At 48.3% G+C, this 13647-nt stretch overlaps 1 protein-coding gene across 1 annotated transcript; it reads right to left on the reverse strand.

The window, feature by feature from the left end:
* Positions 1 to 12263: 12263 nt before the first annotated feature.
* LOC136462295 (GDSL esterase/lipase At5g03980-like) lies at positions 12264 to 13484 on the reverse strand. The gene has a single exon (XM_066461401.1). The coding sequence runs from the start codon at positions 13482 to 13484 to the stop codon at positions 12264 to 12266; it is 1221 nt and encodes a 406-aa protein (XP_066317498.1).
* Between the last annotated feature and the right edge of the window lie 163 nt (positions 13485 to 13647).

Here is a 13647-nt window from a genome sequence, read left to right on the forward strand (position 1 = left end):
CCATCGAAAACGTGAAACGAAAGTTACATTCCATGTCGTGTTTTATCACTTAGGGTTTTAAACAATTTTTTATTGAACAGAAATATTATAGAATGCACATACAGAACTTTAATAAAGTTTGTAGTATAAGATTCATAGGTGACAATGAAATACTTGCGGTCGAGAATGGGATTCACTAGCTAGCTTACTTAATAGCTTGGAAATCGCATTCGACGCGAAATCGATCGAGACTTTGTCGAATTTCCTAAGTCGAAAAATGCTTTGACGAAGCTAAGTTTGACAATTTTTGTAGAAGAATCAGGCTAAGTAGTGGTATGGTCTTAGGATTTGTTTTAGTAGCTTGACATGCCATCTTGAGTGTAAAATAGGTGGTTTAGCAACTTGGACCACTGAGATGGATTTTTGGGACTACTTTAAAAAGCGTGTAGGGCATGTTCTCGATCGGCTTCAGCATCTGGACGCGGTCACCAGGCTTCAGGTTGGCTCGGCGCCGCAGCACTGGCTTGTCCAAGCGCACACACGTGCACACCGCCGCGTAGGCCCACACTGCCGTTGCACGTGTCCCGAGCACGCGATCACGCACACGCACATCCACTGCCCGGTGGCCTGGTCCGCTTCGGCCACCACCGCCGTTGTCACTGGGCCCACTAGCCCTGGCCAATCTGCTGTCCGCCTCTTCGCCAGTGTCGCTGCCTCCGTTGCATCGCGTCACCACTGCTGCTGCTAGCCTGCGGCCGCAAGTGCTGAGTCGCCTGAGTCGCTCTACCACCGCCGTCGCGTTCGCCTGGCCGCTCTACCGCCTCACGCTCGCCTACGTGGGACCGTGCACGCGTGGCCACACTTGGCCTGTATGGCCGACGCATGGCCCTACCCGCACGTCGCCTTGCCACGCGTGGGCTTGCCCCGCCTGCATTGCCATCACATCCACGCTCGATGCAACGCTATGCTGCTGCCTCCCATAGACCGGTGCCAGCCACTATGGTGCATAGGGCCGCACCATCGTCATCGGCTTGCGATTTATGGCCATGCGGCCACTGTCTAAAGCATGTTTCGTTGCCCCCCCCCATCGCCCTATAGCACATGCACGCTTGTGCGTCGAGTGGACAGCCATGTCCCGCCACAGCAGCAACAAGCCAAGCCATGCCAGTTTTTTCCCCTGTTCCTCTGTCGCCAGACCCACGCCTTTCAATTCGGCCTGGTGGAGCCACCTCAGTCCAATTAGCTTTGTCCATGGCTTCACGGTGTAGTCAGCCAGCCACCCGACCCCATCGTGCGGTGTTACTCACTGAGCCATGCTCCAATTTGGAGCTTTCCTCTCGCCGGGTCGTTAAGTCCATCTCGGCACGCGTCGACGGCAAGGCCCCTAATCCAGAGCTGCTCATGTTCGTTTCGTTGCCCCGCTAGCTTCACCTCCACCTACTCATCACCCGGTGCACCCTTGCCAAGTCGCTACCACCCTCTAGCCACACCTGACGCAGCTTTGCCACCGCGGTGCACCACCGCACCCGTCCGTGTGCACGCGGCCAGCTTGGCTCGGGCCACCTCCGGTCGAACCACCACCTCGTCTTGGTCCATGGTGAGTGCCTGGAGCTCACTCGCTACCCTATTTACTCCGATGTTGTTGTGACTCACCGGAACACCACCACCTTGTTGCAGGAGCTCCGCCGCCGTGGTCCGGCTTTACTGCGGCATCCTGGCTCGTGCTTTCTTCGCCCAATGCTTCACATTCGCGCCTAGGCTGGTATTGACTCGCTATTGGGGGCGGGGAGGTGCTGGTCTGGCCGGCGTGACCACCGGGTATCGCTGTTGCGAAGACAGAGTGGTCTGAGGGCTTATCTACAAAGTAGATGACTATAGGAATAGTGCCGTATGTCTCAGGGTGATTTGTCGGTAGGTCGGGGACGTTTTCGCAAAACGGCCATCGCGCGCGGGCCTCCCCATCGCGGGCCGTCGTCGCGTGCCTAGGCCACCACCGCGTGGGCCGCGTTGGTGGGTCACGTAGGCACGTGCACTGCGTGGGAGTGGGCCAAGCCGCTCGCGCGATGGGCCACGTGGGTGGATTCGGTTTTCCTTTTTCTAGTGAAGTGATAAATGTTTATTCAATTTAGTTTTGAGCTGAACTTTGAAAAATTATAGTAAATTCTATATGTGTCCAAAAATAGTGAAACAAAATTTGTTAGGTTCACAAAAATGCTATCTATCTGTTGGTGCAGTTAGTTTATAATTAGCTATGGTAATGATAGACTCATAAATTCACTTTAGAAAGCTTAGTATTATTTAGCTTAATATTTATAGGATTTTTTTGTTGCAAATTGGTGATAGCTTTAGCCATGAAATTTTTACAGTAGGCTCATTAGATTATTATGTGCTTACTATAATTTTTGTAGCCCTAGAGTAGGTAGATAAATAGAATAGCTAGCACCTTAGTCGGTAGGACTAGCTTAGTAGCTTGATGGGTGTATTTTATTTTAAGAGTTGCTGTTGTCGTATTACTAAGTATTGCATCATCATTTCATGCATGTAGATAACGAGTTAGTAGAGTTTGTGCCTGTGGACGAATAGGACTATGAGGAGATTATTGAGGAGTATGAGGAGGAGATTCTCATACAGGAGGGAGCCCTGGAGCCATTCATCACTGACTTTGTTGACACACCGCCTGCTAAAGGCAAGCCCCGATGCATAACCCCTATTTTTAAATGATTAGTGAATATATATATATGATGTGCATTTACGTTATATGCATTTTATGGAAACTACATGCATAGATATACTTACCTATGAGTCCTACTAGTATAGGTCGAGTAGCTGCTATGCTTAGGGTATCGGTAGCGTGAGTAACCTGTCGTTACTCATAATAGATGATAATTATGATCACTCATGATAAAATGGTGGAAAGGAATAATGGTAACCGGATAGGGATATGGTTTGGGTATTGATGAGTGTAAGAGGTTGTGTCCTACGGCCAACAGGGCATAGCTTGGTTACACTTGTTCTCTGTCTATGTCGGTTAAGGATCGATCATTGCATTAGGTTTTAGGCAAGTCACAGACTTATTATCCCGAGCACATACTTGGGTATGGGTGCAGAAAAGACTTGTTGCTCTCTTATTGTGGGTTTTGGCTCTTTCTGAACTGATTGATTGGAGGTGGAGATGGTAGAGGTCTAAGCACCGCACTAAGTCTGAGACTTAGGAGCAGGGGCTCAGAGTCCAAGTTTGGATGGGGACCTGGACCCTTTGATAGGAGAGTGATGGGTTGATCCTACTTGTGTCTAGGGTACAAGCGGGGCATATGTTTTAGAGGTACCCAGCTGGGGGTATTGATTCACGAATCATCGGGCAATCCGATATGACTTTTCTATAGTCTAGCACCGTAGTAAGAACTAAAAGATAAAGGTGATGAAATGGAACTGTTTGCTCAACTCTTGCTTGAAAATAGAACATGTGCTTATATAGAATGGCTAGATAAAGAATTAATCATGATCGCTAATAATAACATAAATAAGGATCTACTATTAGCATTGCTTTCTACAAAAACAAACCCAACAAACCATAAAGCTTATCATATCCCTTGGAGTCAGGAAAGTATTTTCACTAGTTGGATAAGTCTTATGAGTACATTGTGTACTCAGAGTTTATTTATCCCTGTTGCAGGTAATGCTTGAGGAGTAGCCGTTGTGTGAAGGATTCATCTGGTGGGCATAGACGGATCCTTATTCGTTATCGATAGATATGTATTTTCATTCCGCTGTTTAATATTCTGTACTCTAAATTTGGTATTGTAACAATATATTTCTAAGAACTCTGGATGTATGAAATGGATTAAGTATTGTAACTCGTTCTTATTATTGGATCCTTGGGAAAAAAATGTGGACTTTTTGGGCTCTCCCTTGGGGTGTGCCCGACGAAACCCACTCGATGTAGCTTGCTTTCAGGGTGCTTAGTGTTAGTGGAAGACAAGCGCCTCTGTAAATGCGTTATTTCGTGTGGTTCTACCATAGGGACGGGGAGTGGGATGGGCGTGGGCGATGGGGCTTGCGTCGGGCGTGGGCGAGGGAGCTATGTCCGAACGGACGCCGCATCCGGACATCTGAGCGTTAGTGTCTCCATTAATATAGAAGGTTGGTCGCCGGCACAGTGGGCTCTCTCTTTCACAAAGTTTAGTGGAATTCATGTGTTTGCATAAAATGAATGAAGAATTAATCCCAAAAACACCGCGACCGTTCCAAGTTCCTTGGTACGATGAAACATTGATTCCAAAACCGCCGGCCTTCACATCGCCTCTCATGCTCCTCGCGTGTACATGTACGCCTATCTCCGTGGCTAGCCATCGGTGTTGTGTCATGCAACACAGCATGTCTGTTGACTCCGGATATGCGAAAACAACCATCGTACTAACTGAGCGCGCCCGTGTTGCAGCCATTTCCCCCCGTCCACGCCTCCACCTCCACCACATCGGGTGCCACCATCCATTGTTCTGGCTGCCCGCACCATGATGCATTGAAAACACATGTTGCAAACGTATGTTCTAGTTGTTTCAGAGGTACGTTGCAAGTGTTTTATATGAATGTTTCACATATTGCAATGGCTATACCCCTATGTTGCAATAGTTTGTTCAAAATGTTTCATTCGTTTCAGGCGTATATTGCAAATGTTTTATCTAGATTTTGCACATGTTGCAATGGGTATGTTGCAGCATTGCAGGTGTACGTTCCAAATATTTTATCTGTTTTAGACGTATATTGCAATTGTTTTATCTGAGTATTGCAAAAGTAGATCTGGATGTAGGTGTGGAGGAAGATTTTTTTTCTTTTTAACCTTTTTTAAAATAGTTTTTGAAATTAACACGGTTGCTTTTTATTTCTAAATCTAACCCATTTGGCCGCACCTAAGTCCCTGACGCGATCAAAACACGCTGCCGCGCCACATGCATCGGCGCGGAGGTAGTTCTAGTCAAGATGTAGCACCAAAAAGTATCTTCATTTGACACTGTGCAAAAGATATTCATTTTTCAAGGCAATAAGAGCTTATACGTGATTAATATGTTGCTAAAAAATTATATTATTTTTTAATATCTTAACGACCTTAAATAAAAAAAACTCGAAACTATGAAGTTGTAGATCCCAACTAGAGCTACAACTTTCATATAGAAAATATCTCCATTTAACACTATATAAGAAAGATATGATTTTTCAAAGACGACAGACACTTGTATGTGATTAGTTAATATACAGCTGAACATTTGTTTAATTTTTTTTAGCATCTTAACTTTCTCAAATTAAAAAAACCTCAAGACTAGAAAGTCATGGAGAGCTATAATTTTTATATAAACATCATTTTCATCCAAGTCATTTGAAAAAGATATAATTTTTCTAGTTTGCGCTTGCCATGTCAGTCTAGTTGGCGCGATGCTACAGTGCTGTCACGTCAACAGAAGTGGCACGACAAGCTTTTCTAGCTGGGAATCGCTGTCCACCGTGGCAGATCGTGCCGCGCTGATGGATGTGATGCGACATCGTGTTTTGGCCATGCCAGGGACTTAGGCACGACCAAACGGGCTAGATTCAGAAATAAAAAATGGTGTTAATTTTTAAAACTATTTTAAGAAAAAGTTAAAAATAAAAAAATATAGAGGAAGCCCAAGCGCTCGGTGGTCGTGCTGCTGCCCGAGCGGTGACACGGAGAAGACCGGCTGCTGCAGCTCCCTCATGTGGCGAAGATGGAGGCCGTGGATGCGGGAGTGGCGGGGATAGAATCTCACGACAGATTGGGCAGGATGGGCGTGGCACATCTAGGATGGTGAGTGGAATAGGCATGGGCGAGAGAGCTGCGTCGGGTGCGGGAGCTCTGTCTGGACGAATGCCACATCAGGAGCGGCACTGGTGATGGCGAGGGAGCTGCATCGAGCTCAGGCAAGGGAGCTACGTCCAGACGGACGCTGCATCCGGATGTCTAGACGCTAGTGTCTCCATTCACATAGAAGGCTGATCGCCAGCATAGTAGGCTCTCTTTCGCAAAGTTTGGTAAAATTCTTGTGGTTGCATAAAATCAGTGAAGAATTCATCCCAAAAACACTACAACTGTTCCAAGTTCCTTGCTATAATGAATCGTTGGATCCAAAACCGACGGCCTTTACATCGCCTCTCACTCTCCTCATGTGTACGTGTATGGCTATCGTTGTGACTCCCTAAACAGTAGCCACCGGTGTCGTGTCATGCAATGCAGCATGTCTGTTGACTCCGGACAAGCGGAAACAACCACTGTACCGACCGCGCGCGCCCACGTTGAAGCTATTTTCCTGGTTGCGTGGGGTGCCTCCATGTGTGAGTTCGACGAGTCAGCCGCCCTATGTTGCGCTAAAAATATGTGTTACAAATGTATGTTCCAGTTGTTTTAGATGTTTCGAAGATATGTTGTGTAACACCCTCGGTGTTACCATTTAAACAACTTGCTAAACTATGTCATGAGTATTATGTTTATGTGACAATGCATGTGATAAAGTGTGTAGATCAATTTTTTGTAACTCAAAACGGTCAACAAAAATGCTAAACGAAAGTTGATTCAATAGTCATGTTATATCACTTAGGGTTTAAAACCAATTCTTATTAAGCAAAAATACTATAGAACATGTGTGTGACACTTAAATAAAGTTGGAAGTACAAATTTGGTAGATGGAAATGCAACTTTTGTTTCGGTAAATAAATGTTGTTCAATAGTATTTTTGATAGCTCAAGGATTGAATTTGGAATTTAATTGCAGCCTCTAGAACTAAAATGAGCAAGTGTGAAAACCTAATGATGATGCCATTTTGGCATTTAAATTTTAATCAAATTTCTTAAACACTAGATTCGTGTTTTTGCACTATTGGTTGTACCATAGTGAGTACTTTAGCATGGGGTAGTTCATGGGCTAGTTTGAATTTGGGTTGGTGTTTTAAAAATTGCTCAAACTTTCATAGAACTTGTTGTTGGCCTTGTTTTGGACTCAGTTCATGAACAAGCGCACTGCTTAGCGAACCTATTTTGGCGTGTCTCTATCTCTCTCGCTAATCCATCTAAGTTTGCGTTTGATGCTCCTCTTAATAGCCCTTAGTACTATCTTGAGCCCTGTCGAATTGGTTTGGTCTCTACCGAGTTAGTTTGATTTTGGTCGGCGCTTTAAAAGTCATGCACGTCAATGGAATGGCTGCCTGTGTCGTTAGCTACGCTCCTTGCGTCGTCACCGCGTGAGGCCATGGGCCGGCGCGCATATGCCACGTCATGGGCCATCATGCTGCTGCTGCCGCCGTACGGTGTTGTGCCGTGCCTGCACCTGTGCCGTGCGTGCTCGGTCGTGCTGTTACGCTGCTATGCCACTACACACGCTGCCGCACGCGAGGCCGCTGGCCACTACCAGCCAAGCGCCAAAGCTAGCCGATGTGGCACCCGTCTCAACCACTCGATCCACCTACCGTCGAGTCACTACCTACCTCCATTGTCCCATTGTGTTGCTGCCCTTGTCGCAAAACCACTGCCCCATCTACCGTTGCCGTCGACAAAACCGCACCACTGCACGAGTTTAATTCGCGCAGCACGGGATATCGGACCTCGATTCAATGCCCCAATAGCTAGGTGTGAAAGCTAGCTAATAGCCCGACCTGCACCAAGGCATAGCCAAGCTTTATTGCCGGCTAGTTTTAAGTTTTGCTCGCCGCCGATCAGTTTCATCGTCATGCCTTAGCCTGGTTGGGGGTGAGTCTCTTGTCACCCATAGTAGTTCAATTGATGGCTTGAACTCATCGTGACCTCCTCTATCTGGTGCTCGCCTCAGCTTGGCCAGAACCCTCACCGGTGATGAGTTGACGCATCCATGCCACGCTCAGAATGCCGCCGTACCACATAGGTGCACGTGGCTAGACCTACTCGAGCCGCCTCCGATTCAATAGTCACCTCGGCTAGACTCGTGGTAATCTCCTGTTGCTCCCTCACCTCCCGTTGTCCTCATCGCCGCTCTAGTTCATCAAAACAGCCTCGCCGACCACCATGAACCATGCTACTCTAGTAGCCACCATGGTCGGCTAGGCTGCAGTGCCTCTCTGAGTCCCCAACCACCGCCCCTAGACGCGTACCGTAGTAACTTAGATGCTCGGCCACCCCAGGCCACCGGAGACCCCCGTAGGTGCCCGGCGTAACCGTCGAGTACCGGAGGGTGCCGCGCCGTCACGCGCGCCGCTGTCACGGACCACACATCAAGGATTAGAGGAAACCCAAGTGGTTAAGTGGGAATATTAGAGAAAGAGATAAATAGTGTTTGGACCGTGGGAGGATTCGATCGAAATCCGAGGGCCCTTTTGTAAAAATGCCAGCGCGCGTGGGGCTCTTTCATCGTAGGCCGCTCGCTGGGCCAGCCTGTTTGCTCGGCCACGCTCCGCACGGGGCCATTGGGCCGCTAGGTCGAGTTACTTGACACCGACCCCTTTCTTTTTCTAAAATATTTTCTAATTTAGTTTCTAGGCCAAACTTGTGAATTCAATATAAATTCGTGTAGTTGACCAAAAATTGTGAAACTAATTTTGTTAAGCTTCTAAAATCATGGTCTACCTACTAGTGTACTTGGTTCACGTGGTTCTAAAATATTTCATGGATGCTTTAAATGTTTTAACATGCTCTAAAATTATTAAAGTATGAACTTGTAGGAATTTTTGTGGCAAAATAATGATAGTGTTAGCTTTGAAAAATTTATAGTAGCTTCACAATATTATTATGTGCTTTCTGTAATTTTTGTAGCTCTATAATAATTAGTTTGCTAAGGTAGCTAAATGAGCCCTAGTACGAAAATATATATTTAATCAATCACATGTCATAAATAATTGAGGGTTTGTAGAATGATTTTTTCCCCCAGAAACAAGCCTTACTTGGCGACGTGAATATATAGACTAGTATGTCAGTCATTAAGCTAGCTCGTTAGCTCGCGGAGCGTAATTGTATTATAGAGTTGCAGTTACCAATGATTAATTGTGTCTCTGCGTTGCATCCACGTATATTATAATAGGAACAACGATGGATCATGGAGATGACCGAAGTAGCGTAAAAAGATGGTGCCTTGATGATCGTGTCACCATGATGGAATGCTAATCCTTATTTACATCTTGCCCAGACAAGCCCCGGTGCATAACCCCTATTATTTTACACTTTATTTTATGCTTGTGCATTAAGTTTAAGGACTTGAATGAAACACACTTGCATATATATATATATATCTTTATCCTATGAGTCTTACTAGTATGATAGGATCGTGTAGATTGCTATGCTACAAGACTCCGGTAGAAGTCGAGTGATTGCCTGTTACTCGCGAGAGATAAAAAAATATTATTGTTGTTATTATATTACTATCACATGGAATATATATGAATGATAATTGGAGACCGAGCAGAATGACTTTGGATCTGGACTTGGTTTGGCATTCGAGCGAGGCTCGGATAGCACTTGTTCCACCTGTATCGGTTAAGGACTGTCTGTTGCATCGGATGGCACTTGCTTATGGGAGCGGAAAGGCTCGTTGCTCTCTTGTTGTGGGTTTCGGCTCTTTCTGGACCGACTGATTGGAGGCGGGGATGGTGGAGGTCTAAGCACCACACTGAGTCCGGAACTCAGGTGTGGGGGCTTGGAGTCCAAGTTTGGACGGGGACCTGGATCTCTTGACAGGAAAGTGGTGGGTTGGTCCTACTTGTGCCTAGGGTATAAGCGAGGTGTGTGTTTTAGGGTACCCAATTGGGATACATTGATTCGCGAATCACCATGTAGTACGGTACGACTTGTCTACGATCTAGCACCATAGTAAGAACTAGAATATAAAAGATGGTAAAATGGTTCAGATTGCTTACCATCTGCTTGAAAGTAGTACATGTGTTTACATAGAATGGTTAGTTAATAAACTAATGATGATTGCTAATAAAATTGAATATAAGGATGCACACTTAGTAATGCCTATTGAAGATGCAATAAACCCACAAGTCAGATAGCCTTGCATATCCTTGGAGTCTATTCTTTTCTCTTGACGGGTAAGCCTTGCGGAGTATAATTGAGTACTCAGGGTTTGTTCTACCCAGTTGTAGGTGACAGGTGGATGCTAAAGCTGACACTTGTGTGTGGGAACCTCTTGGTGGGCTCAGCGAGGATGTCCTTAACGTTGCAGACATAGAGTTTATTTAAAAATGCCACTCAAAATATTTTACAATGAAAAAACTTATAACCTGTTATGATGTATATAACGGATCATCATGTTATTGTTTAACTTGTCATTAAATGATTTTGTTTCCGCTGAAACTCTGATAACATGGTTATATTCCGCTGTTATAAACAAGAAATATTATACTATAATGTTGCATGGAAAGTGACGTAAGAAATGACTTAAGAATATTGTAAGCTTTATTCTCTCATTTGTGATCCTGATGGAAAAATATGGATTTTTGGGTTCTCCCTTGGGGTGTGCTCGACAGAACTACGTAATTTAGTGTTCTTCCTTGAGTACTTAGTATCTAATGAAAGCCTAAGTACTCCTGGGAGGCATTAGATTAGATGGTTCTGCCACATGTTGCAAGTATTTCATATGGATATTGTAAAGGTACATCCAGATGTTGCACATGTTGCAATGGCTATACACGTATGTTGGAAGAGTTCGTTTAAAATATTTATCTGTTTTAGACGTATGTTGCAAGTGTTTTATCTAGATATTGCATATGTTGTAATGGTTGTGTTGTAAGTGTATGTCCCAAATATTTTCTCTCTTTCAGATGTATGTTACAATTCTTTTTCATCTGAGTGTTGTAAAAGTATATCTGGATGTTGGTGTGGAGGAAGCTTAGGCCCTCGGTGGTCGTGTTGCTACTCGAGCAGTGACACAAAGAAGGCCGGCTTCTACGGCACCCTGGTGTGGCGAAGATGGAGGCCGTGGACGCGGGAGCAGTAGGGACGGGATGCCACGACGGATCGGGCGGGTTGGGCAGCGGGGTGGGCCTGGGCGTGGCACATCAGGTGGGTTAGGGAGCGTGAATATGGGCGCCGGCGAGGAAGCTGCGCCGGGCGTGGGCGAGGGAGCTTTGTCCGGACGAACGCCACATCCGGAGCGGGATTGGTGCTGGTGTGGGAGTTGCGTCGGGCGCGGGCAAGGGAAATGCTACGTCTGGACATCTGGACACTAGTGTCTCCGGAAGACAAATCATGAGTTATAAACCTATAGTAGTTAATGGACAGTTTATATAGCATTCTCAATAATCTATAGGGGTCGGCTAATCCTAATAATGACTCTATGTAGCTCTGACCCTAGCACAAGCATTATTTTTTACTTTCATCGAGAGACAAAATTACGCAACATGAGAGAAAGTAGAAAACAAAATTCGGAACACCATACTAGCTAGAGAATTGCTATCCGTCATGTGGATGTTTTGGGAGAAGGCAGCAACCGAATTTTTGGCAGTCCATGCCGTGCCATGGCGTGCCATGGCCGTCCGAGGGTGATGGCTCCCATAGTCTCGTTCCCGTCCTCCGCCGCCCTCCACGCCAGACACCACAATCGCCGATCTGCGCCACCACTGCAACCGGAGCGCTAGAGCGGTGGAGCCCGCCGCCTCCCTTGTTCTACAGCCATCCGTCCTCATTGGGTCCCACCAGTGCCCGACGTCCGGCAGCACCGCCGCACATGGCACTGGAGGCCGGGGCCGGGGGGACGGGTGGGAGCAGCCCTCCCTCTCAATCCTCTGGTGTGAGCAGGCGAGCAGCCATCCAACCGTCTGCGGCCTCCCCCCGGCACCAGCCGTCCGCCGCTACCGACCCCCCCCCACCCCCCATGCCGCCCTCTGCCACGGCCGCTGCTCCCACTGCCATGGCCGTCCTCGGCGTTTGCGCGGGCGCGGCCCCTCCCGTCCGCGATTCGATTTGCAAATATTTGCAATTTTTGTTTGTCTGTCATATATTTCTCTGGTATATCTGTAGCGCACATAAATAATTTGTAAAATTTTCTGAAAAATGGCATATATTTTCTAGGATCCGCAAACTATAGAAATAAAAGTTGTGTTATCCCTAAATTATATCACTCTATTCAATAAATTACACCAAAAATTTATTGTAAATATAGTGATAACACAATGTAAATATAGATAGAAGACAACTAAAATGTATCGGAAAATTCAGTTATCGAGAGGACCCAAAACGACCTATTGTTGGGTAGAAGTTTTCACTAGCTATCCAGGCATTAACGAGTAATGAAGGACGCGTGTCGATCTTCAACTTCAAGTACGCGGGAACTCCACCGGCGCTGGGGACGCGAAGCCCTTGTGGTAGAGCAGGTCGCTCATGACGCTGTTGGCGCGCTGCGTCAGGTGCACGCCATCCCAGCTAATGCGCTCGTCGGGCCTCGCGCACACCGACGTGCCTGGCGCGCCGCACATCCGGTCCATGTCGAAGTTGTACGCGCCGCCGCCAGCGCCGCAGCACGCCTCGGTCCGCGCCGCCTCGTCGAACTCCGCCTTGCCGGCGTTCCTCAGCATCCGCACGTACGCGTAGAAGTAGTCGGCGTAGGAGATGGTCGCCGACGCGTAGGACCGGCGCAGCTCCCGGATGCCCTGCTGCAGCAGCACGTTGTGCATCTGGGCGAACAGGTTCAGCGCCGCCAGGCAGCCGTTGGCGTCGTAGGCTGCCGGGTCCGTCTCGTTCACCGCCGCCATGTAGCTCGGCACGCACCCAAGCGGGAAGTTGCCCGGAATCACCACCCGCGTCGCGCCCATGTCGAGGAGCTCCCTTGCCGCGCTCGTGACGGACCGCACTACGTCCGGGACGAGCGCCATCGCCTCAACCACGCCGGTCGCCATGCGGCCCAAGTTGTAGATGCTGCGCGCGCCGCCGGCCGCCGGCTTGTTCGCCGAGAAGGCGTAGTTGTAGTCGTTGCCGCCGATCTCCCCCACCATGACCAGCGAATGAGCCAGTTTCTCGTGGATCTCCTGCGGGGACCGGGTGTTGGCGCTCATGAAGTCCTTGAACCGCTGCAGCTGGACGCCCAGAGAGCTGTTGGTGTGAGGGACGGCGACCCCTCTCCTGGCGAGCGCCGCCGCGTCGAGGGCCGTGGCACCGGCCACGGCGAAGTTGACGCCGTGTGAGAAGTCGGCGCCCTCGTCGAGGTACGGGTTCAGCAGCGGCAAGCCGAGATCCTTCGCGAGATAGTCTATCATGAGGTACCCGTCGGAGCATCGCCCGGTGGCGCCGCCGATGGCGGACCCGTAGGGAAGACCCGTGGTGTGCTGCAGCATGCCCGTGGCGCCTTCGCGAAGCAGGTTACCGGTGTCCGACAGGGAGTCGCCGAAGTTGTAGATGGCAGTGATGCCGTCCACCACCGCCTTCTCTTCCACTGTCGATGACTTCGCCGTCTGTTCCGGCGCCGGCCTTGCATGGCACGGGCCGACGATGAGCAGCATCGCCACTAAGGCGGCGAGCAGGATGCGAGCCATGGTCGCCATGTCAGTATGTCACGTACTGCAAGTGCGCGCGGTGTTCGTTTTGGAGGCCAGCAGGCGCCTTTTATGAGCGCGCCGTGAGCCCCATTTGCTTGCCGGGTTCGGACAAGGAAACGAGCATGTCCGAGCCGGAGAGAGCTGACGCGCATGCCCGAGCAAACCGAGT

This window comes from Miscanthus floridulus, chromosome 7 (genome assembly GCF_019320115.1).
Source record: "Miscanthus floridulus cultivar M001 chromosome 7, ASM1932011v1, whole genome shotgun sequence".
Classification (NCBI taxonomy): Eukaryota; Viridiplantae; Streptophyta; class Magnoliopsida; order Poales; family Poaceae; genus Miscanthus; species Miscanthus floridulus.